Source organism: Branchiostoma belcheri, unplaced genomic scaffold (genome assembly GCF_001625305.1).
Source record: "Branchiostoma belcheri isolate BF01 breed outbred unplaced genomic scaffold, Haploidv18h27 scaffold7, whole genome shotgun sequence".
NCBI classification, from domain to species: domain Eukaryota; kingdom Metazoa; phylum Chordata; class Leptocardii; order Amphioxiformes; family Branchiostomatidae; genus Branchiostoma; species Branchiostoma belcheri.
In genome coordinates, this window is record NW_017804353.1 from 4,667,697 (window position 1) to 4,693,972 (window position 26,276).

The 26,276-nt window shown below is 39.3% G+C and overlaps 1 protein-coding gene across 1 annotated transcript in view; it reads right to left on the minus strand.

Moving 5' to 3' along the window:
* LOC109484485 overlaps window positions 1-26,276 on the minus strand; it is an 80,041-nt gene that overhangs the window by 11,910 nt on the left and 41,855 nt on the right. Inside the window, exons 8-9 of the mRNA XM_019787754.1 lie at window positions 26,039-26,131; window positions 18,839-18,897 (exon numbers count right to left, since the gene is read on the minus strand). Coding sequence (XP_019643313.1) covers window positions 18,839-18,897; window positions 26,039-26,131 — 152 coding nt within the window. The remainder of the gene's footprint in view (window positions 1-18,838; window positions 18,898-26,038; window positions 26,132-26,276) is intronic.

Consider the following 26,276-nt stretch of genomic DNA (forward strand, 5'->3'; position numbering starts at 1 on the left):
TGAAAGCTTCCTCGTTCGCACTTCACTTTATGATGAAACTTTCAGGGCTGGGAATCTCTCCAGGAGGATCACCTGAGGAGCAATTGGATGTCTTTTATGTCTACAACATAACTGAAGGGAGTCCCTTCCTAAATTTAAGCTACTTTATCTGCTTATCTTTGTCTTGGCCACCTACATGTAGGTACAGGAATGGGAGAAACATTTTAGTCTAAGGTATGTGCTGTGTCAATAGTAGACTGGATGACTTTCAGAGAAGAAATATTTTGTTTTATACATTTACTTACTAATCACCAGTGGCTAATGGTTACAGGGAGGATAATGGTCACTCACAGCTCTAGACCATGTATACTGTCTTGCAATGATTGGAACTGCTTGAGGATTATACATTTACACTAATACAAGAGTGTGTGTTCATGGCATGGGGAGGGGGAATGTTTACATTATGAACAATTCTGAGTGATGCCACTTCTCAGGTAGTCATTACAACTGCGGAAGCCTCTGGGGGTCGTAATTATCACTAATCAAACAAGTTAATCAGTCTTGCTTTTGTGATGGCAAAGCTTTGAGTAAACTTTACTGCTACTCAGTGCTTCTCCTAAGAGCTGTAGAACTTACTAGAAGAGTTATTTCTAGATAAACATCAGTGAAAAGTCACAGTAGCAATTGTACTAGTAAGTTGTGATGAAATAAACCACTTAACACCACACAATTTAAAAGACAACCGCTCTTATAATTATCGTAGGAGAACAAAAACGTCCAGCCTTTGATGTCTGTCGGAGCGGGAACCTGAGCCAGAGGTGACACTTCAGAGTTTCCGGCACCACCTGTAATACATGTAATCAAACACAGCAAGACATGCAGGGAAGGGGCAGGTGCTTAAAGATGTTGACATTTGAGTGCCCCCCATTTACCCACCTGCCAGCCGCAGAGATGCTTTTAGCTTAAAAGGTTTTTCCAGCCTCAACTGAGCAACCACAAGCTGGTTTAATTGTTTGCGGAGAGGAATTCCATTCAGAAACCTGTCAAACCATTTAGATAGGTCAACTTTTTAATGCCTCTGTGCTGACATGTAATATCACGTAAGGGAGGAAAAATATGCCCCTCATCAGAAATGATGTTTCTTCTGATTACATCACTACAAACATGTTTCCTTAGATTACATGCATTTGAACAGCATCAAATGATAACAGTTTGTAGTTATTTTCTAAGCATTTGGAACCCACCAATTACCCCTTGAAAATGGATGTTATCAAAACTTGTTTTCAGGTATGTGGGATGTACATCAGCAACACAAGTTAGCAGAGCAACCAAAAATACATAGCAACTGAAAAGTGGATAAACTTACTTTAAAGATAACAGAAACTAAATACACCTGTGCAAAATCAAACTAAAGAAAAAAACTTCTATTTTGAGCCATCACCGTAAGAATACTGCAAGTGGAAGACATGACCTTTTAAAAGAGCCCGTCAATTCCATGAATATTGACAGAACACTATAAATAAAAAGGTCGGGTTTTGGAAGTCAGCATCTTTTGTAAATGTCTCCTAGGGACCAGAAAGGTGAAGAAGTGATGGATACTGGCATTTGATTATTCCGTAATTTATCTCTGGGGTATTGAAACTCCAGGAAACATTATAATCCATTTATCGACAGCTTAAATTTAAAATATCGCCTGCGGTGCAGAGATAGTTAGGACAATTTGCCCAACCAATTTTCAATCTTGTCAGGAAAATTACATTGTTTTGCCTGTCTGATTTTTTCCCACATTGTCAGAATGGCGATAATGCGTGTCATTATAGGAAATCTATAAGCCCCCTCCCCGGGGCTTCAATCAACAGTGCAATTTTGCACTTTTTCTAACTCTAACAATATCAAAGTACATCAAAATCAGCAGGGGTTATGTCGCGTGCTGAGATCAAAATGCAAGGCAAAAGCTGAGCCAGCACTTCCAGACAATTGTACACTTTCATCACGTTTGTACTTGGAACTAAAACACTACACCTGCAGATGTACATGCATAAGGGGAACTCATACCTTTCAAAGACAAAAAGTATATTCTACACACGATGTTGACTTTTTGTACCTAATATTTCATGACAGCCTGGCACTTGTCTCAAAGTTAGACACGAACTTGGGACAAAAGTGGCTGTATGAATCACTCCATTGCCGCCAGTAGAGTTGAATGTACTTTACTTGTCAGTCTTGTGTCGCAGGTGAATTTTGAATTACCTATCTGGGTTGTGCAGTTGGTGCTGCCCACTCAGGCATAAAATGCCAGCCGCTTTGAGTTTGAGGAAAACAAGGGCCCTGTAGTACACCCAAACGGATGCTTGCCACAGGCAAAGCAGATAGACTTTACCTTGAACAGGAGCTGCCCAAATGGGGAATGAGACATCAATAATTAGTGCTCATGTTGTTGGAGACTGACAAATGGGAACATGGGAATTTGTGCATAACTGATCACCATGTCACCTGGTGTCTGTAGATTGTTTCCGCAGATTGCACCTACATTTCTGCATTCTGTTTCTATATGGTTTGAAGGGCATCATGTCAAAATGCCCCTGAATTTGCCACCTATAATTTTCAAACTTTGACACTAAAAATGAATAAATCTACAACAAGTTTGATTGGCCTCATGTAAGCAGTAAACATTTATGTGTGGGGTGAAGATATTTTACAGCTACATTGTAAATCTATATGGATGTCATAATTGTGTTATCTAATAGCCCTCAAGCATAAACAGGTAGTTTGAGCCCATCTGCTAAAGCTGACACAATGCACTTTTACATGTATATTGGACCCAGTCTGGACTGACACTGATGAAACTTTAAAGGGGTCTAGACAAACTTTTTGTTGAGAAACTATATAGATTCTAATCTAACTAAAATGAATTGAACCAGTTTCTTATCTCTTGCTACAGACGGGCCAATGAATTACGAGTGTTGTACCAGCCATCTTTCTACGGTGTATATAAAACTTGTTTTGCGTCAAACCAGGGTCTTTCTACATTTATGTTATCTTCCATGGTCTTATGTTGGTTACCTACTGAAAAGCCTATGTAGATATCTGGTGCCATTCTAAACATAATCATAACGTTCATGGACTGCCAATCAATAATACATTTGAACAAAATTTCCAGCACAAGGACAAGTCTAAAAGATCGAAATATTCACTTACATCAGAAATTAGTCTACTTTGTAAAGTTTCTTTGTAACTTTTCAAAACTTCTGGGTGTGTCTAGCCTACAAAATGTACAACCACCACATATTCATTCGAGTCATCCTTTCCTTTCCTTTCTTATTAATCTTCCACAGATACAAAATGTGAAGGAGCCAGGATTTCAGGCAATATTCCGTCTCCACCTTTTGACATGGCGTGCCTCCAAGAAACTCTCTCCCAAATAAACGACCTTCACAAACCATTTGCTACCCAGCGACATATTCGGAACAGGTGTGTGCACAATATCGCATCGTTAAGCCTCCTTAAGAAGACCCACCGTCTACCTCGTGTCATTTGTACATGACCTTGGGGTGCCCACTTGGGGAAGATGTTGCTGTTTTAAGAAATATTGCGTGTATTAAGAAAATATAGGAAGTCAAATTTGCAACCCCTGCCTCCCGCAAATCCAACCACCTGGTGCCCTACAGGAATAGATGTCATGGGGGATCTCTTGAAAAAATGTGCAATTCTCATTACGGAATCACCCTTGACTCACATCCAAAGTAGAAGTCCCATAAGCATCATTATCCATGCTCAAGTCTACAAGCACATTCATTTAAGTTTTCTGTGCATAATGACCCAAAAGTTTACAGACATCTTTTTTTTCTCATAGTTGTTATGACTTCAACACTTGGCTGGAACGACGTTCAGTTATTAACATTCCAACCACATACTTTCTTGCCAGGAAAGAAGGAAATGCCGGCCAAGTGAGCAGTATGGTTTTGTCATCAACTTCGAATACGTAACCTGCCAGCTGACCAGAACGCAGTAATTACGTATCTAGTTCCTTGGAAAGTCCAACTGATTGGTATTACAATACAGGGATTTTCTGTATAGACTTCCAGTCTAGCACCTGGAAAAGGCAACAAAAACTACGGTAGACCATACTATTAGGATATGGAAATCAATTTTGGTGTCTGAGATCTAGACAGACTAAACCAGCTGTGTATTCAATTTTTGTCCCAATGACATTTTCCTGACTTCCCTAACCTTTTCCTGCCACTGACATCATGTCTGTCAGCAAAGTTTTGTAATTGAGATATTCGGTCCACAGCACCCACAAATCCTCTTCAACCATCAATTGTAAAATAATGAGAATGTTGAAATACATATTGCACTTTTAAGTATCCCTCATTCTTGATTCCTTGGTACTTCTTTGCTTCAAGGTCAATCTTGTCCCCTTGACTTTGTAATGGAATTGTCCAGTCCACTGCGACAATGGTGAAGTAGAAGTGAAGTAGGATTGATAACCACTTGCTGGAGGAAATACCACCAGCTGGTGTCCAGGTAAAAGTGGTGACCTCCGCCTGAACAGAAGTTCTATAATCCTTTTGTGCTGTAATACCAATTGATGACACAGCAATATGTTCCTACGAACTTTTCACAAAGTTTTTAAGCAAGTCAAACTGAGCATTTGCCAAGCAAGGGTGGGTGGGAGTAGGACAATGAACTTGAAAGTGGAATGTGGCTAGCCTCAAAAGCACTTAAACAGAAGAGTTTTGTCTTGGTTAAGCCAACATTTGCTGGCAGATTTACTGCAAAACCAAAAATGATGAGTGAGTGAAGTATATCTGGAGAGTATTTGGAAGATCCCATAATGTACATAACATATAAGAATGCTGGAAATCTATGTGACAAGACTTTTTCCAAAGATTCCCTTGGTCACGATTTCAGTCTCTGTGGAGTGGGGCCAGTGTTCAAAATACTGTCTGCATTCTGCATTTGCAGAAAGATTGTCAAGATTCGGCAGAAATTCAGGGATGGAATATTCCATGTGGCCCTGACCCCAGGCGAACCAATAAATCAACAGCCCTAATTTGGGTGATCCTTGTCAACCAAAGGCACATTCTAGAAATTACAAAGGTCATTACCCGATCCCTCGGAAACCAATTACCGCAGAGGAGTAAGATGAAACGTGCCACTTCTACGTGTCGTTTGTGAAATGTCTACAGTCCATCAATGGTCAAAGGAAATCTTTGCCAAGGTAATTATGCTTTCCTACTGTGAGAATATCAGAATTCAATACAAGGACAAAGGTACACTCCAGGTTTTTGACAGCAACACTCCATTATCATTCAACATTCAATTTGGTAATTGCTTCCTGGTAATATGTTTCTTAGATTGCACTTATCAGTTTGGATATTGAAGTTGTGGGGATGTATGGGGGAGCTTCTGGCAGAAGATTCAGGTGTCAAATTTCCACAGGTGAAAGAACCCAGCACTCTATATGTAGATGGATAGGGGTGATCCACTGTGCTTTAGCAAAGCAATATTGCACTATCAGTATCATCTTCCAAAATAGCATTTTGCCTTGTGTTTTTCTTTCAGTTTGATGGAAAAGAGAGAGTTCAAACTACAAGACAGATGAGAAAATAAAACACCAAACAAAACTATTCACACTTCTCAACCTGACAGCAAGTTCAGACGCCCCCTCTTGTCCCTGTCTGTGTGTCAACACGTCTTACAGAAGACAGAATTCTCCATTTTCCAGGGGAAATCAGATCATTTCCTTAGGCCAGGATCTGACCACATCTTCTAAGCTGGACTTGACAGTGTGCTGACATAGGTCAGGCCTGTTGCACCATGGGAGGGCACGGTAGCTTCCTGAAAAGAATACTTGGCAATGACCCAGTCACCTCCTGGTGACCTTGTTGTGCCCTTGGAATGTAAAATATTTCCTTTAAGTCTGTTCACACACTTCCTGTTTTCTTGTGGTACAGATTCAATGGTCTTTTGTGTTTTGTCAGCCACGTTTCGCTTCCTCAAATCCCTCTGACTTACCGCTAGTGACTTATGTCATTTGCAGTCTTGTCTTGAAGCAAAAATTGAATGCAAAAATTTTGAATGAAAATTGATATCATAGCTGCCATGGTAACTTTCTCAATTTCATCTAAGAATATGACTCCATTGACCCATCACTCAATGACGTATGACAGAAGTACCCCTCGCCCCCACTGCGGCCATAGCCCTAGTGGGCAATCCATAAACCCTGAACAGTTAAAGTTTGTGTTACACAAACTATAATCCTGTCACTGCCCTTGATAGCATGAGACAGTTACATAAAAGCATAATATTTTCATTGGCACTGTTTCAAACATTTCATAGCTAAGTGGATCAATAGCAATATAGCTGGATGTCAATCACCAAAAGAAGGTAATTTTCCCCACTTTAAAAGCTATACATGGCAATTTTAAGTATATGCACAATGTGTCTACCTGCATCATTAGATTTCCATAGCCATGCTCTGTACTATGGCACACCTAAAGCAAGGTAATATACATGTAGAGTACAAATGTATATCTAACTTTTTTGTTGATGATATCCAAAAAATTGTAACATAAACATGTACCAAATTAAAATGAGCAAATTAGAACACACCAGTGGGAAATGGTCAACGTATATATAAAGTTTCCATTCAGTTCTGTTGTGGGAAGAGTTTTTTTCCAGTAATTTGTACATCAAAAGATTGCTCCTTTGATCCCAATGTTCCCTGTGGTAATAACACCTTATCAAAGTTGACAACTTTATCTATGAAGTACAGTGCTGAAGCAATTCAGTGAGAGGAAACCACCATTAAAGCAGTAATAAGAGCCTTAGTTACAAGTTTCCTTCTGTGTGGAGAGAGCTGCCCTCCATACTTTCATCCTCCTGTCCTTTCATTACTGATGAAAGCCTGACCCAGCCATAAATCTGATAGACCACTACTTTATCTTGCCATGAAGATTTGGAGCAACTCTGTAAATGACTCAGGCCCCTTATTTTCTGTGAGTAGTGATCCGGCAATTCAATCTCCAGACCTCAGCCCTTTGATGCGATGGATTTTTGATTCATGACTGCTTGATTACATAGAGTACAATGTATGTGCAAGCATCTAATTTCTTCTACAATATTCACAGGAAAAGAGGAAAAATTACTTCAGCAGCAATTTACAAACGATTCCGTACTTGGCCTCTAATACAGCCGCCTTTTTATGCTAGGAATACATGACCTTGTGATATTGATGTCTAGCTCATATTTTACATGCAGGCTATCAGTATCAAGATCTTGTTAACCCTTCATCTAAATTTCCAGTCATTTCTATTTAATATGCTTCAAATCATTACCACCCAAGCTGACGAAATCCTAATTTACAGCTAGCACTTCTTTCACTACATTACCTTTAAACCGTGCCGCTAACTTAAAACCAAACCACCAAATAAATTGCCTCAGCCACAGGAGTGAAAGAATCATGTGAGGCCACATCATTTCCTTGACCAGACATAAGTTTGTCATCCATCCGACACTTTATGCTGAGGTGAGCTAATATGGGGGGAATATTGATCGTACATATACGCTTCCACCATCAAATAAAACCACAGAAAATATACGCTTTCGCCATCAAATAAAACCACAGAAAATAATAAATCACACTTGGTTTTCCACGGATTCCGATCATTTTACTTTTTAGATGTAACAATGCCTACCTTTGCTTGCAAGGCCAAAATATGTTGCATGGTCAGCCGAGTAATGCTTTTTCTGACAGCAAGAACCAAGGGTATTCCTAGTAATATTTCTTCAAACTGTCTTCCTGTACCACCCTTTCTTCTCACATTTTACCTACCGGGGGACATGTAGATGCAGCATATGCTTTAAGAAGTTCTATATAATTGCCTTTCATTTCATAAAAGTGCATCTGCATTTATTACACCGTGCCAGGTGTGACCTATCCACAAGGTGACTGACGAATGGAACATGTGAAACTTTACGGGATAAAGCCCTCCACCATTATCATATAAACTTATGTTCCGTGCATCACAATAAAACAAATGGCTGATGCAGTGATATTTACAAACTGCTGCTCAACATACCGCACCCTTCAGCAAAAATTCTTCATTTTATCAGCTTACGCCGTGCAAGTATTGTTGTTAACCATCCAACCAGCCTCAAGCTAATGGGAGATTTTTAAGACATTATTTTCAAACTCATCGTACCATTGCCTGAAAATCGTCTTTGGTTTTATGAGGACTCTGATAAAACAAAAGACATTTTCAGTGGTGAAACTTTTGGCCAATGCAAAGGGGAACATTATGGGATAAAGAACACCGTATATGGCTTGCACTTTATGTATCATTACGATGTTAATGGCATTCCTTATCCGCAACATGTTCCCAATTTTTCACACATTATTCTGTGCTTGGCATGAGGTGACATTCCATTACTGCTAAAGGTGAGCAATCTTTTCGCAAAGCTCCTGAATGGCTTTTCAATCTCTACTCAACGGGCATTTATTCTGCCTTTGGTCAAAGGCATATCGTAGAGATAGCACTAGCAGACCTGTGCGTCATTAGGTGTATCAGTAGGCAGCATCAATTCCGTTCCCTGGTTTGATGAGTGATACAATTTTGCAGCCACGTTTTTGTGGTAATTTTGTAATTTTTATTCATTACAGAACAGTCAGATAAATTTCTTTCTAGTTTCATAAGGATATCTTTGTTAAACAAATAAAATCTTTAAATCCTACCTCTATAGAATATGCTGAAGAATCTTTTGTCCCTCTTACTTGATTAATATAATACAAATCATTGGATACTTGAATACATTTCATGATTGAAAATAGCTGAAAGCAGTCTCTTTGAATCTTGTCTAGCCAACAACCAATAAAAAAACACCTCTGCCTGGCATGCATTGCCTTATCTAGACCAGCAGAGCAGTAGGGGAGAGGATACAAATGTATAGTACATGCTGATCTCACACTCTCTCATGCTTTGTAAGGAAGACAGACTGCCTCCATCCCTGGTGAGACACAGGGGGAACCCACTGGAGCAGGACCGCATCTGTCTGCCGGTTCTGGCTGGTTGGAAACTGGTTCTGCCCGGCTGACACCTCCTGACGGAGAAGCCTCTGATCTTCCCTGGATCTTTCCTCGATGGGATCTTTATTTGTAGCTACAAATTGCGAGGGGCAAATCCAGGCCATCTTTCCTACATGTAGGTGATGTGAGGAATTGGTTCTTCTTCCACAAAATTGGAGGATGCTGTGGTTGTCTGCAGTTGTCACATTTCCTCACTGGGATCTTTATTTGTAGCTACAAATTGCGAGGGACAAATCCAGGCCATCTTTCCTATATGTAGGCAATGTGAGGGATTGGTTCTTCTTCAACAAAATTGGAGGATGCTGTGGTTGTCTGCAGTTGTCACATTTCCTCACTGGGATCTTTATTTGTAGCTACAAATTGCGAGCGGCAAATCCAGGCCATCTTTCCTATATGTAAGCAGTGTGAGGGATTGATTCTGGTTCTACAAAATTGGAAGATTCTGTGGTTGTCACATCTTTTCCTCCTCAATGCAGATGGTTTTGACAAGGTTAAATCTCACAGATGAACATATGCAAGCTCTTCAAAACTAGCAAACTGTGATTCAATGTAACATTCATGTAAAGTAGCCACATAAAATGACGACCACATTTTATGCTGAAAAAGTTTCATGCTTTTTATGGCAATGTTTCTGTCAGTTGCATCAAAGGATTAAGAAGTACCTAATCTGAAAGCACTCTCATTAGCTTCTGTAATCTGATTCTGAAGATTTTGATTCCTTTTTACTATCCATGAACAGGTGGATTGGATTACATGTTCTTTTATAAAGGATTAGCTTTAGCAGGTATGTAAAAACATACTGTCTCGTTGTAACAAGATTGCAACACTTACTGTACTGCAGTACTGATACAGAATAATAATGGGTAAATTGCTAATAACAAATTGACAATATAAAACTTTCCCTGCAAGGACGAAGTAAACTTTTGATCAAATTTCTTCGCGGCTACCATGACCTGAAAAGTCACAAAAAGTTTCTTCTACTTCTACTAGCCATGACATTTATTGGCTATGACCTGCACCATCATTCTGTAGGTCAACGTTCATGTACCACTATCCTATCTGCCTGCCCCAAACTGGGCATACCAGTTGCAGCAGAAAATGGGGACAAACGCAATAACTTCAAAATAATGGTGGTGATAGGCTGCCTATCTCATATGAACAATATTGGCATGGCGAAATTTTGTATTGACTTTTCTGTCGCAATGAAGTGAAGCAGGAAGATAAATTTACCTGTCCTATTTGATTTATCATACTCTTATTGTGCCTGTTATCTAGCCGAAAACTTCTGTTACATATATTTCGTCATATTGGCATCTTTTGAGATGGACGGATGCCAACAAATCCTTTATTTCATTTCTATTGATTGGGAGCTTTGATAATCATATGATAGGCATACATTGTTTCTACTTGCCATTACTGCATCATTAATCACAGATTTTTTTGTCAAGTTTTATTGATTTGGTTTTCGTCAAGTTTTCATGACATCCAAGTCTGGCCCAGTGGCCTTAATATTAATATCATATTCAGAGCCGATATTGAAAGTTATCCAATATCTTGAATGTTCACAAATATTGTAGTCATGAGGCATACAGGCAACCATTAGGCACCATTTTGAGAGAGAACAACTGCACCCTGTTGGGTTGGCAGTTAGGAACGCATCAGAGAAGACATTACACTAGAGTGGCTACTACTTCAAAGCCTGGCTCTAGTTTACGTGTAAAACTGTATGTTGGTACTACATGTTTGTACATGTACTTTGTGCCCCTGACATTGCTTATATTGTAAAGAAGCAACCGTGTTGAGTTACTTGTTCACTGACTTTGTAGGGCTTCGTTAACTTTTAAATTTTATGAATTCAAGTCCGGCCCAGTGGCCTGATATTAAATCTTATCCAATATCTCAAAACGCTTGGATGCGTTGAGGTCACGAGGCATGACATTGCAGTCTAACCATTCCGCACCATTTGAGAGGGACAACAGCCCCCCTGTTGACTGGCAGTTAGGGACGCATCAGAGGTGATCTGATGTTAGAGTGCCATTCTGGTGACTTTCCTTGATGGCCAGACAGAAAATGACTTCCTGCTTCAACTAAACCCCTGGACTGAGTAAAGTCGTGTTGCTGACTTCTGTTACTTTTGGTACCAGTAATACCGCACACAAGGACATTATATCATGTATCATCATAGGAGACATTAAATTTAATGTCCGCAAACAAAGAAATGGAATAGAAATATTGTGACCTTCTCCATGGTAGCTGAAACTCATGGGTGCCTTCTAACAAATGAGATTAGTAGTTGGGAATCTCTACTTTACTGTTAGAGTAGTGTGTATGTAACATGGCTGTCAAGAAAAGGACCAGGGTTATCGTAAACAAACTGGCCATTGCAATTTACATGAAAGCACAGCTTTTCAGACAGGGACCATCAGATAACCAGGCTCTTAACCAACCTCTGCGCTGATAACTCTAACTCCAAAAATCCTCTGCAGACGACCAGATAAAGGATAAGGGCTACTAGACAATTTGCTGTGGAAGGCAGATGGCAAGAAAAACAGGGCCTGATAAGGAAACCATTTACCGATTATCCAAACTTTACTGGGATCCTTTTGAATGTCACAAAGTCTGATTGTTGAGGACTCGGCCTGAAGTGTCCTATCCAAAAGCACTTTAAGCTGATGACATGAAAATCTTCGTTACTTACAAGGAAGGCACATTGTCTCTTTCAATTACATCTGATCTGGATGTATAAAAAATTAAGAAGTTGCAAGCTGCCAAAAGAGGTTATGGAATCAGGCATTAAAATGGACATCATATCAGTTAGAAATAGATTTGTACAGTATACTGGCAACAACACAAAGCTGAAGAATCGATGGGGAAAAAGTTGTATGAACATTTGTATTAGGTTCCAACTGGGAAACAATTCCATAAAACTTTGCAAAAGTTCATCCCCTCAGGCCAATGTGTATCTGTATGTGTATCTGTACATGTATACATTTACAAATGTACATGCACATGTAGTGTTAAGGAATTTGTAACCCCAAATCCCAACTAGGAACACTGCCAAAAAGAGAAAATGGTACACAAGACAAAGCTTTTAACATCACTGCCAAGGGTATAGCTGCTCAGCTCTCCAGTTGTACATCTATCATCCCAAATCAGGGACTGAGATCAAGTGTCCAAGTTCCAATGGAATGGAAAAGATAAAACTTTCAGATAAGTTTAAAAGCTTTTCACTGGTGAAAAGAGTCCCATTACTCACCTGCCCTTGGCAGATACTCAAGGATCATTTACATATTTGAACTTGACATTGAACCAACCTTACCCCGTGGCATTGGAGCTGCTTTAAGTAGACATGACAGCAATATTTTACAGCCTGGCAAAAACCGAATAAATCAATGTCCATTACGCTCTTTAGACAGAACTGAAATCAATTCCCTAACCGTTAAAGTCAAAGTTAATTCTGGCGCCTTCAAAGGTTGATAGAAACTGAAAGGCTGAGATATGAAAGATGGCAATGCTACCCCAGGCAACATTAGTAATGTAGCAGCTATGGTGATACTGATCAACATCAAACTTTAAAATTTGAAATTTGTGTCTGAGCTGACTTCATTTTCATGGAGAAGTGTTCTCCTATACATACATTTGTTAGAGGCTACTATGGGGGCTGTGGAAAACCAACTACATGTAGGCATCTTTCCTTTCTTCACAGCATCAATGTGTTGTTATTTCAAAGCCTTTGTTTTTGGTACAATCTAGGGCATGAGGTGTGGGTGTGTGGCAGGTGCAGACTGCACTATCAAGATGTTGGAGCCACCCAATACACAAGGAGTGGGTGTAGAAAACAGGTAGACAGACGCTGTGTGTAGGTGGCTGTTGTTTTTCCTGATAGTGAGTGATACATTACAACTACATATCAGAAGTTTACTTCCAGGGCATTTCCCAGAGGAAAATCTAGCAATATCAAATTGCAAGTGTTGTTGCAGGTATTTGAAAACCTTTGGAGGTATGTGATGTGGGCGGACATGAAGTGTAGACAGTGTCAATGGAAGAGCACAAAAGGAGGAGAAAAAGCAGATGAGAGAGAGAGAAAAAGAGAAAAGGAGAGATGCACGAAGGAAATCAGGAGACCATCTGCTGACATCGAGAGATCATAAGTCAACAACAATGAGTTGAACAACAGAGTGGGTCGATAAGTGTACAATAGTATGATAATACAATGTCATGTAGAAGTTACAACTATATACACACACCAGAAGCTTTCAGCGAAATCCCAAGGAGTATCTAAATTTTCTCCACAATATCAATTTCCAAGGTGTTGTTGTTTGAAAACCTTTGTTTTTGATAAGTTGTTAGGTGCAGACAGTCCTGTTAGTGAGCGAGTGGGTGGACAGTCTGTTGCAGATAAACCCAAACCTTCTCCCAGTTGATCCACCAGCCTGGGGCACAGGAAATGGAGGGTCTCAGGTGGCAGATACAAGACATATGGAAGTTATTCTGGTCCCCAAAGGTTGGACCTTTCACCAGACATCTTGGTATGATCTACTCCAGATTGTCTAAAGCCTAGGATTTACATGTAATATTCTGCCAGTTTGAATCATACAATGTTTAGACAAATGTATAGTTAGTCTAGAATGCTGATTATAGACTCTATGTAATGTATGTACACTTTACTTGCTTTAACTTGTCAACAGTCTTATGAGCTTCAACAAACCCTGCCAACTGACACATTAAGATTGATTGGATTTGATAAGATGGGAGGAACTGATATTAAGATGTTGTTCTTTCTTTCACTGTTGCTGTTTTGATAGATTTCCCCACACTTCTCTACGGTTAGGTTTGAAGTAATGATCTAAATCATTACTAGTAAACCGCTCTTTAATTAACACCTGGCCATTGGAATCTGAGGCAACATTCCATTAGTGATACTGAGAAAATCACTTTGGTGTGTGTGAACAACCTGTGACAAAAAAATTTATTATCACCATGTTTTGAAGAGATAAAGTTACCGATTTATCATCATATCTCTTCCTGTAGATGGAAAAGGGTCAAGCTGTAACTGATGATGGTCAACACTTGTCACTCTTGTTCCATGGTTGGTTTTGATTAAGCATGAAATTAAAACCATCATATGTAGTCTTCTTTATACACATTCATTTACAACTTTTATCTAGGCAACTCAGCAGGGAGGCTAAAATGTATAATTTCATTACTAGAATTTTTTGGTTTAATTAGGATTTAATTGGTTGTTCAAAAGTCAAACCCTTAGAAAGAAAAAAGTTTGGTTTTACCCCCTTGCAGTTTTCTTCAAATTGCAGCTTTCTTCTTCACCAAATCTTATTCAACTTGGTGAGGTAAAAGGCCGAAAGGTCAACTAGCTCTCTATTCACGGCGGTCGGTTGCTAGGCTAAAAGTCGCATTACTAGGGAGGTATCGGGTTACAGAACGTGTTCGAACGTGGCCGCGCGGGAGTCCCAGGCCGGCCCGGGGGTAACGGGTAAAATTTGAAAATAAACAAAAGTAATTGGAGAGTAAATACTCGTCAAAATAAAATGTAATAAGTGATTTTGTTTACCTCAAATGTTATTCTTGCACTGCATTTGCTCCACTTTGTGTACATTTGCTTCCAAATGAGATCAATTTCGGATTTCAAAAAGGGTTCACGAGAACCAAACAACTGATTTTAAGAGGCCCCGAAAATTAAAAATAAGGTTAGATTTTTGGATTTTTAGAAATATTACAGTAAATTTAAACTTTCTGTCTTAGGATTTTTTTATTTTTTAACTAAAACTCGACTTACAGTCAAAAGAAGAGCTAAAAACGCAGTGTTTTAACTTTAAATACCGATAATTCGTAATCGCGGCCATATTTAAAAAATCCCTAAGACAGAAATCTGCGGAAATCGTTCCTCTTCCAAACAAGACCTCAATGAGGTAATTTGAGCGATTTTTGGGAATGGTTAAAATACCATGTTTGCACGCATGCTATGCCACTTGGTTATGGGGACCTGGATTTTATAACAGCGTCAACAAGAATTCTGACCTTCAAGGTCACCCATGACGACGGCAGTAGCTTCGTTACATGTTACATATCCACAATAAAATCACGGCATAGATGTAATGTTTTGAAAACGGTTAATGTTTGTGGAAAGGTGGATTTTTCCTGTTCCGTGGTTCCCAAGTAAAAAAGAGCTTGAAGTAGCCGGTTGTAGCGACTTTACTGTAAATGACCGCGGGTAACCCCAGATCGAACGCCCGCTCTATTCGAATGACGTCATATCGAACAAGATTCGCGGGTTCGGGGGATTCGATCTCCATAGTAGCGGAGTGGGACTTTTGGGCCCAAATCTGACCATCGTGATTTTTCAATGGCACTCTTCCTGAAACAACCTCTAATTTGGGAAACATATCATTTCACAGTACAATGATAAAAGAAAGTAAACCTCTCAGAACTTTGAAGGAAGCATGCATTAATAAGTCATCAGACATGATGTAAGAAGAATTGCAGTGGCAAAAATATACCACAAAGGTCATTGGCAGGTGACCTTTACCAGAAAATAAATTCAGGTAATTATGAGAAGGCCTTGAAGTGTGCTAAAAAGAGTATAGTATATGTTTAAATGCATGATTCTCAAACCCAAACCAACCTCAAGCTGTGACCTTGAACACCAAAGGTGAACAGTCATTTCCCCCAGATTACAGCCCCCCTCCCCCATTATCACTCATTCTGACAGGTGGGTGAATATGGAACACTTGAGCCTATCAGCAGCCCACTCAGAGTTGTCAGTCCCTTTTATCTTCCCCAAGTTTCTGGACAGTTTTCCACTTGAGGGAGACCAGTTCTCCAAGGATAAATGGTTTCATTTGTGGGGTGCCAGGGTTTCCACCCCATTTCCTGTGTCTGGACAACACTGAATGATGGTTGATGTACCAGAACCACCCTTTTTATTCTGACACAAGAGGGAACAAACAACACTTCATCTTTATCTTCTTTGTCCCGGCATTTCACTGATAAAAGAAATGGCCATCACTTTCCCCCCATTTTGTCATTTATCTATACTATTGTTCTGCTCTACATGTAAACTGTTATCAACAGCTAGCACCATGTACAGCTCAACTATACTTACAATGTAGGACTGCGTTGTATCTGCTGGAGGTAGATATGCTAGTTTCATTCATCTTGAGCAAAGTTTTAAGCCTTAGCAAACAAAGGCAGGCGCCGGTCCTTTTACAAGACTGATGGAGCAGACACGTTATCACAATTTGCACGGGGAAAATGTGCGGAAAAGTGGGCCTGTGAAGAATATGACAATGCCTTTTACTGTTACATCCAGCACTTCGCTCTCACATTGCCACTTCGGAAAAGCAACATTACTTCGTATCACACAGACATTCAAAATGGATGTCTGCCTATTATTAGAAACGGTATGGCTTGCAAGAAGTCTGTTACTGGGATTGATCCACAGACCTTCTATGGGCAAGTGGGCAGATATTGGGCCTGATATGCCTTGACTTATGAAAGTGCCTTTGTGTGTGGGCTGGTGAAGATATTGGTGGAATTTCAAGAGTTTCAAGTCAAGAGTTCAAGGTACAAAGTTTTCTCTTTCTTCCTTTTCTGTTGTTGTGCAGGTTTACTTCTTTATTTTCATGCAACTTGACAGAATCCTTGCTGGTCGATTCCATAAAAGGATACACTAACTTTAAGTTTACTGAAAGATGTAGTTTCTTTCAAACACTAAGTCTTGATGACACAGAAACTTGAGTTCTCAATCATACCCTCCATTCAACCAATCAATAGGTTAACCTTGGATGGGTCACCTTCCTGCCTCCTCCAATCTCAAACTCAGCTGCGCTAGTTTCCCCGAAGACACCCCGCTGTCACGTTTTATCACACTTCCGACAGCTCATCACAGACAGCAATATTTTCGATTAGCGGCACGGAGAAAACGCAAGCGATAAACTGAGACAACTGTCTGACATGGGCAGAAAGTAATCACGCAATCAATAGCTTCTCTGCACATCCTGATCAGTTGTGTGGTGTCCACGGGACGACAAAGGTGACCAGGGGTCGACAAGGCTCACTGGTACAGACTGGACGTGATCATAAGCTCTTCTCTAGCCTTCCTTCCGTGCTTTTTCGGCTCATCAAATGCAAATATAATCATCCCAGGACCCATCGGGGATGCATGTAGCAATCAAGTCCTGTATTGCTTCTGCTCTTTTATGATCCAAATGGGAGTTTGCTTGTCTCCAGCTTTTTTACGGCCAAGGATAGGTACATCATAAAATGGTGATCACTACCCCGGCCATCTTAAAATAATGACCATGCAAATGTCAAAGACAATACCCAATGGTGGGGTTGAGGGTTTAGTCGGCTTTATCAGAGAGGCATCTTCCCATTACAAGTTGCACAAGGGACTTTACCAATCACGGAACAAGACTGCAGCACCTGGCAAGGTCATAGCACATGGTTTTATGACATCCGGTGGGAAACATGTTTAATGATGTCCCAACCAGTGCCTCATTTTTATCGTAAGGCAACGTAAAACTTAGGTCAGTGAGTAACCTTTAATTCAAAAGCAATTATTTTACCCAACAGCGATAAAAATCTAAATGAAATGGACCTGCCAAAATGAAATTTTACAGTTTGAATCAACACAAAAATGAGGCTTGACTCATGATTCTATATCAGCGTATCACTGTAACAAGTGTAAGAGTAATATGTCACATTTCCATACTATTTAAAATTTAGAACCCTTGGTGATTGTCCTGTTGTGACATATCTACCGAGAACTAATAGGGTAGAAAACTGCAAGTCATTTATTTCCAATGCTAAATGGGTACAAACATCTTTTCCCTGCAGACCGATTTATTCATCCTAAATGCGATACACGATGTTAATCACCCATAAAATAGTGCTGCTGATTCGGGAGCGCTTTACCACTCTGAGATACAAGTTAAACGCACCGTTTCAGGATGAACGGGAATTGGGAAATTTTATGACAGACGCGTAGTCGATAGCCATATAATTAGTTGTCAGTGTGGTGCCATCCGATTTAATTGTGCTGTGAAATAAAACCAAGACCCTTTACATTATACCTGTTATCCTGAAAGTTATGTGAGGAATTTTCATTTGAACACTGTCGATAAAATTGCCTGTGGCTTTGTGCTGCATTGAATTATTTATGTCCGTCTGTGGTAGGAATGGTACACTGCTGGTTTTGTGGTATTTCTTTATGAACTTACATTTCTTTCAAGTCAGTGAATCTCTCTTTATTTCACTGTTGGGTGTGCACATCTCTCTTACCAAGTACAGGGCTCGAAATACATATACAGGTAAGTGTAGGTACATTTGGAGTTGTGCAGGTATTTCTGATGTCTACCTGCACCTAACCTTCACCAGTTCAGGTATTGAGTTTGATCCATGCTTCATGAAATTCACTTTTTCATCACTGTTTGATTTGTAATTTTGCATGTCACTGCACCAGTGCAGGTTTCCAGAAAAAACTATTTGGAGCCCTGAAGTATGGTAGGTGTTCATAGGCAATTCACACTCCTGGATATATTACACTTACAGAGATAACTTTCGGTCAAGTTTCGGATGATTCCAGTGACATCCATCACTCTTCTTCAGCATCTCACTAAATGGCTTTTACTACTCTATCCAGTAGTAAAATGTGAATTGCCTATGACTGTATTGTAATTCATCAATGTACATGTACTGCAGGTAGTTTCTGTTATAGATGTCTTATATCATCCAGATGTTACCACTCACCTGTAGATAGGGTGTGACATCAGCAGGAGCTTGCTCTCATCCCAGGTCCACTGCTTTTTCTGGGTGATTGACAAGGGAGAATCATCATGGGTGCAACGTCCAGGTACAAGTTCATCAGAAAAGTTGTCATAACATTAGTGAAAATTTATCTCAAATCATACATGTGTAAAACAAGACAAAAATCTGTTTCAATGTTCACTACCTTTCACCCACTAGCATGCATTTATTGGCAAATATAATATATTGTGGTATTGAATCATTGCAATAAGTTGGTTTTGACTAGTACTATTTTGAGAAATTTGATTGCATCAACATATTTGGGCATGCAAGGGCATTCCCATCACCAACAGGTCATCTGGCTGGTTCTAAGTGGTTTGACCTCCAGACCTGATATGTAATACACCAGACTTTCATACATGCAACACCAAATCTACGTCAATCAGTCTAGCTTGGTCAAGTCTGGACAGCAGTTGAAAATGCAATGGAATTGCATGCAAAAAATGGTAGGCATACGTGTGTATTGGAGGAGTTATGGGTCCCAATGACAATGTAATAAACTAGAAACAGGTATCTTTTTATCCTTAATTTTCAGTGGGTTTATTTGCATTTCAGAGTATTTCTATACAAATCTAAAGGGACATGTATGATTGTAGAAAAGGGTAAGGAAGATCATTATTGAATAGTTGCAAAGCACTTGCAACATTGTATTTGTATGTATGTACTTGCTTCAATGTACACATTGTGCATACAACTAACTAACACTGGTCACCTCAATTTTGGAATGTCACTTTCCGAATTTTGAGACACCTATGTTGAAACCCCTGATTTTCAACTTTGTTATTCCTGGATGTACAGTGAACTTTTGCATGCCATTGGAAAGATCATGCTATCTTCAGTACCAGGTTGCTTTTTTTATGGTCAGAATGTACAAATTTATCAAGATATTTGACTTTAAAAATTGCAAGCCTGGCGGTCTAGAACACACACCGTCATGCCCAGCAGCTTAGCCTGGCAGTCCTAAACTTTAGCCCGCGGCCTGAGTTAGCCAGCCCACATCCAGACCGCATCCAATTAGCCTCATGAACACCCCATGAAAACCACTGAATTAATGAGAATTCACATTTTCACACCTGTGTAATTAACAAGTTTGTGATAAATTCATGAGAGGTCTGGGCTCAATGGTTAGCCCGCGGGCCTGAACAGGCCTGTCGGTCTGTGGACAGGCTGGGCTGATGATTAGGCCTTATGATAGAGAACCTTCAGACTTTAAACACCAAACAGAAAGTGGGAAACAAAAATATGCTTCCAAATTGATGCTTCCAGATTGATGATGGTTTACACTTCACTTCATATCACTTCATATTAATAAACACCCTTCACATTTTCAGCTAATATTTTCAATAAGTGATTACATATTATTGACAAGTATGATGTACAGGTATGAATGATGATAACTTTCATGAATATTCATTTTGAACATTTTCTGCAAAAGCTTCAGAAATTTCTACTGGAAGAATTTTTCCTGTACATGGGAATAATTGTTCTGCTATTAAGACTGCAAAAAGTCTCTTTCTAGTAGAAAGCTTTTTGAACATGTTTGAGGAGGTGGATTTTGCTCCTGCTGTGCTACCTGGGCTGATACCTGGGCGGGGTGTAACATTTGTGTAACGGTTATGACTAAAAAAGATCAGATAGCATCATAAAAGACCCTTGTCTCAGCAAGAACACTTCATATTAGACCTGATTGGTTGTGGTGTTGGAAGCCAACTTTTGAGGACACTTCATGGTCACTTACAGTTTCTGTTTGGCAGGTATAGTCCAATCTGTCCTACTATGGATGGGCAACTCCCCTGGCCAAATCCCTTTGAAACATCATGGGGGTAGAAATTTATCTTTTTTTTTAAAGAATGAAGACTTGGCTAAGTACAGGTCACAACAAAACAAGATGAATGGACATGGTTAACAGATAAACAATAACTCCATGGAAACATTTAAATCAAAAGGAAAACATTTGGAGTTTTGTGTGCCATAATCCTGCCATGTATAAGCCTCAGCCGATGTACACTGAAAACATAAAAAGCAAGGAATCGATCCTCAATTTGCAACATGAACTTGCTTTCAGTGCAAGGAGTTGTACAATGCTTTAGGAAATTCATGTTACATTTTCTTTTGTAATTATTCTGTTCCTGCACCTTTGTTATGCGGGTCATACCTCAGGTCACCTATTGTTCCAGGCATGCAAATGACCACTGTCCAATTATCAAATTAGAGAGTCTGGTTGGGCTACCCTGACATGGGTGCACTGGCACTGGCTCAATAGCCCGAAAAAATATCCTATCAGAAAATCTCATGACATTGTAATGACAGTGTCAGATGGCCTGGGTTCACACGCTGAGAACCATGTCTTGGCCAAATCTTTCTATCCCACACTAGTTTGTAGTATCATGATTAGATTAGATTTAGATTATGAACAAAAAATTAATGATGAGAATCTTTACAGGATTTGTAATAAGTAATTACAATTTAATTGGAAGTGCTTGCCCAAGGCCTAGAGTCAATTCTATATTGCTATATTCCACATTACAAATTGTAACCATTTTGAAAAAAAACACAATGTTTCTAGTAGATAATTTCAAAGTATGATTTAAAAAAAGTAGAAAATTTTCTAATTGTTACAATATTTGTGAAACATCTCAAATAGGTTATATATATAATGAAAAGAGCTGTTCATTCAGTTTGGATATTTCCCAAAAATTTAGGAACAGAACGTAAAATGCTTGTACAACGCAGGATGTACATGTATGATAGCAGACCAGGTAGCCTGGGTGTAAGAAACAGGGGCGAGCTTTAGTGCCTATAACCCCCCCACTGTTACATGGGTACCAGACTGCTGCCAGGCTAGCTCCTTGGCTCCTGGAGGGCCAACATTTGCCCAAGGAAATGTCACCATAGAGTGATAATAGACATCCCTCAATAAGCCCATGAATTACATTGTAAAGGCTTGTTATCCCCTAGACACAAAGAACACAGTTTCTTTAAAAATGGGTGACAAAAGGGGAGGGGAGGTGATTATGATAAAATTAACAAGTTCTAACTTCCAAGCAACAACTTGAAGTTAGTCTCCAGTCAGAATCTGATCAATGTTAGACGTGTTTACAGCTGAAGAAAGGGGATGCTTTTGCTTCCGAAGCAAAAGCATTCATTGAGTTATCAGACTGCATGAATTGTCATGACATACAAAAAATCAGATGATCATTGATCAATTACTAAGGTGACCTTGAGAGAATATTGATGTAATGTTGTAATTCTATAGAACAGGATTCTTCTTCAAGTGAATGAGTCTGAGAAACAAGTACTAAAGTAATGGCATTATATTTAGTCTCTATGGCCGGCCAACTCCTCTGGCCAATGATGTTCCCCTTAGTCATGGAGCTACCTCCATGCCTTAGCCGATTGCTACTATTTATTTAGCCTGCAAAGGAGTCTGGTGGAGACTACATTACATGTATATTGGTGTGGCCTAACAGTTGTATATTATTTATTATACAGTCATTCCTGCCGAAATTTCTAGGAAGGATTCTATCTGCAGGAATCTACAATGTCTTAGTAGGTTTTTCCTGCAGAAATTTCCTGCAGGAAGAAAATTTTCAAAATTAATTTCCATGCATGTTATCATTCATACCTGTCCAATTATCAAATTAGAGAGTCTGGTCGGGCTACTAGTACCCAGACATGGGTGACATGGTCTTTGCAGCTTGCACTGGGTAGCTCAATAGCCCGAAAAAATATCCAATCAGAAAACCTTATGACATTGTATATAATGACAGTGTCAGATGGCCTGGGTTCACACGTTGAGAACCATGTCTTGGCCAAATCTTTCTATCCCTCAACTAGTTTGTAGTATTATGATTAGATTAGATTTAGATTATGAACAAGAAATTAATGATGAGAATCCTAGTTTTATTTTTAAGATAGTCGGTCATCTTTTCAGGCTCCTACTGGGTGACCCAGTAGTCAAGCTGCCCAGATAGGGGTACTGTAATTCGACGTGTAACTCAACAATAGTCCAACTTGATAATTGGACAGTGGCATTTGCATGTCAAGAACAATAGCTAAACTTAGTTTCATCCCGCATAACAATTGTTCCTTGATCAGAATAATTACCTGAGAACTGTTGAACCATGGTTGAACAGAAATGGACTGAGGATTTTATAACTCCATTGCTTGAAAGCAGGTTTAAGTTGCAATGCATGTATTAGGCTTCTTGCTCATATTATATAGTACTAGAATTTTGTCTGGCAAAACTGTCTGTAACATAATTTTCCCAATGTTTCAACTGAACTGAACTGAACTTCAATGACATTCAGGATGCTCATGAGAAAAAATTGTTTCATTTTCTACCCCTAGCTGGTACAGAACGTGTTTGTAAGCTCTTCTTTCTTTTTGTGGTCTACATGTAGTGGAAAGAGCATGCAAAGCTGAGTGATTGAGTGAGTGAATGAGGTTGAAAGCGGCAAAAATGTACAACACTGTTAACAGATGGGTGTGGATTATGCTCTCCTTCCTTATTTTCTGCTCTGAGAATGAAGTTTTACACATCACTTGGATCAGACCGCGGGCTGAGATGTAGTCCGTGAGGTCTGAATCCTTACCCCACCAGGCTGAAATTGGCACAGACAGTCTGCAAACATCAATCAATTCACGCCTTCCATGCCATTGTTTTGGGCTTTTTGCACCTCTTTGACCAGAAATTCCAGACCGCGGGCTGAAGTTAGGCTGACGGTCTGAATGGTTTTTGAGTAAATCAGCCCGCGGGCTGGGATTCTACACCTGTGGTCTAGTGCCTTTAGACCGAAGGTCCTGTAATTAAAACTTGCGGGCTAATTGTTAGGCCTGACGGGCTGTTAGGAAAGACCACTGGTCTGCTTGTATTTATTATTAATGATATCTTAAGTTATGAACACTGCAGAACAATAATTTTCATATCACTGTGCTCATTACACCAAGAGCTACACACTGATGTGAAACTTGAATGTTGAAAATCAATTTTTACTTGAGTTTCCAAATGCCTTGTGACTTTCCAAAATTGATGCGACCAGTGTTAACTCTTTAGTAATTGATGTATCCTGAAAGCGAGTGCTTTAGTAAAGTATTTCAATCTGAATCATCTAGAATAGGGCTTTTATCTTTATGTACAGGAGTTGGGAGAGTCATAAACATAAAAACTGTCTTGTATTTCATGATCATGACGTATTGCCTTTTGCCTTTAACTGCTCAAATTCTTCACCATCAAATAAAATCTACCATCACCACTTTCCTTTCTTATCATGCCTGACAACTACACAACCAAAGCCATGATAACAGATAAGGCAGGTGTATACAAACCAATAGATGCTGGCCCAGGAGCGAAGAGATTAGCATGGAAAGAGAGAAGATAAAGTTAGTCACACATTTGTAACCAAATTCGGCAGGATTGGGCCAACTTTCCACATGGGGGGGTTGGTTGATAGAATTACCGAATGTAAATCCTTGGTCAGGTATTTTGCGGACAATGCTCTATTGTACACCAGGCTGAATTTGGTTACCCAAGATGAAATGACGGCGTACATTTTATTGATCTGATCAATATCCGAGGCATGAAGCCGACATAGAAGCAACATCATCAATTACACTCTTCATTACATTCGCAGCCTGCAATCAATGATTGTGCAAATACAGAATTTAAAGACTTCACCAAGTAGGAGAATGAAATTCAGTGCGCTTCGCAGGGAGTTACAGGAGCATACTAAACATGTTAGTACAAAGAGGAGAAGTGAATCAGAAATAGTCACACACACAAAAGAGATGAGCTCCTGTTATGGCCAGCAACACCCACCATGATTAGTTATTGACGTTTTGGTACATGGGCCAGAAAATGTGTGCTCTAATACGTTATAGTCATTATTAATGTCTACTTGCTTTCCAATTTCGATAAAAATTTGGATTACGTTGAAAACTTGTGGACGAATACAAATCAATTTTTAACCTGCAACTGTGTAAAACTGTTACAAGGAAAAAGTTAAAAAGGATTAACAATGCTATGCAGAAAATGCAACAACTAAAGACAGGAGGCAACATTTGCTTTTTATGGGAAATTTTCTCATTCTAAATGGTCTACAACCATAATGAACTTCTAACACCCAAGTGTAAGCTTAATGAAAGTGTTTAGTGCTTTTAGTTGATATACAATCGGTGTCAAGAACTGTAAGAAAGATACCATCAGTTCTAATTGCAAAGAAAATCCCAACAAAGAAGCTAAGGCAAGAAATTATGAGAATATGCCACCGAATGCATCCAGCCATGGCATTTATTAACCATTGGTTATGTTATAAATGTTAGCTCAAGTTCTGATAATAAGTTTGTAATGAATTTCACCTTGCAAGGCTTCATGTCAACATTCATATTGCTAAAGCGTTATAATTTGTGGAGAAAATATAATGCAATAATAAACCGTGACTGCAGACATACATGTGTACATATTTGTATTCTTCAATTGACATGACTGTGGCATGAATATAAACGACAAGATGTGCTCAGAATACCTTACCTTGTCTAGTTATTGCACCTGCTGACCTTAATCCCGGAGAAGGAGGTATAAGACTACATGCACATGTACGTTCTTTAAAGAGAATTGATGGCAAGGCATTACTCAAACATGGGATATACGTCTGAGTCTAGCAGATGCCAGAGATGGGGGGTCTGGGTAATCCAGCATTCTGGTAGTTATTAGAGGTGGATGATACAAATGTGCAATATGTATGCTCCCCCACAGACTTATATAATACCTTCAAATACAAATGTATCTGTGACAGCACATACACGTAATGATGCCTGGAGTATGAATACCATCAACTTTTGATCAGCCAATATGTTTTCATGGTGCTGAAGATGGTTTGGCATTACACAAGGTATTTTAACCTTTTTTTCCCTTCCCTTCTTCTAACTAATAATATATACAAATTTCTTCCAAAAGGCCGCCTCAAAAAGGAGAGAAGAAAATAGACATGTTCAGAGTAGCCACTGATATTGGCAGATAAAAATGGCATGTATAAGACCAAAATGGTTAATCATAAAATAAGGTTTTCAAGATGACCACCACCTTCTTGGGATTAAGATTAAGGCACAACAACAATACAACAAGTACAGGATAAAAGTTCTCACCTTTTTCTTCTTCCTCAATGCACACTTCACACCATCTACTGAGATTGTGATGTTGACTTTCTTCTTCTTGATGGCCTTGGCTTTGAACTCATACTGCATAAGAAAAAACAAAAAAGAACATACATGAACTTGTTATTCATTCCACTTTTTGTACATTAATTTATACAGAACTCTACATTTTGACAGGGAAAAAAATATGACTTTTCATGTGATATTGTCATGATATAAATACTTGAAC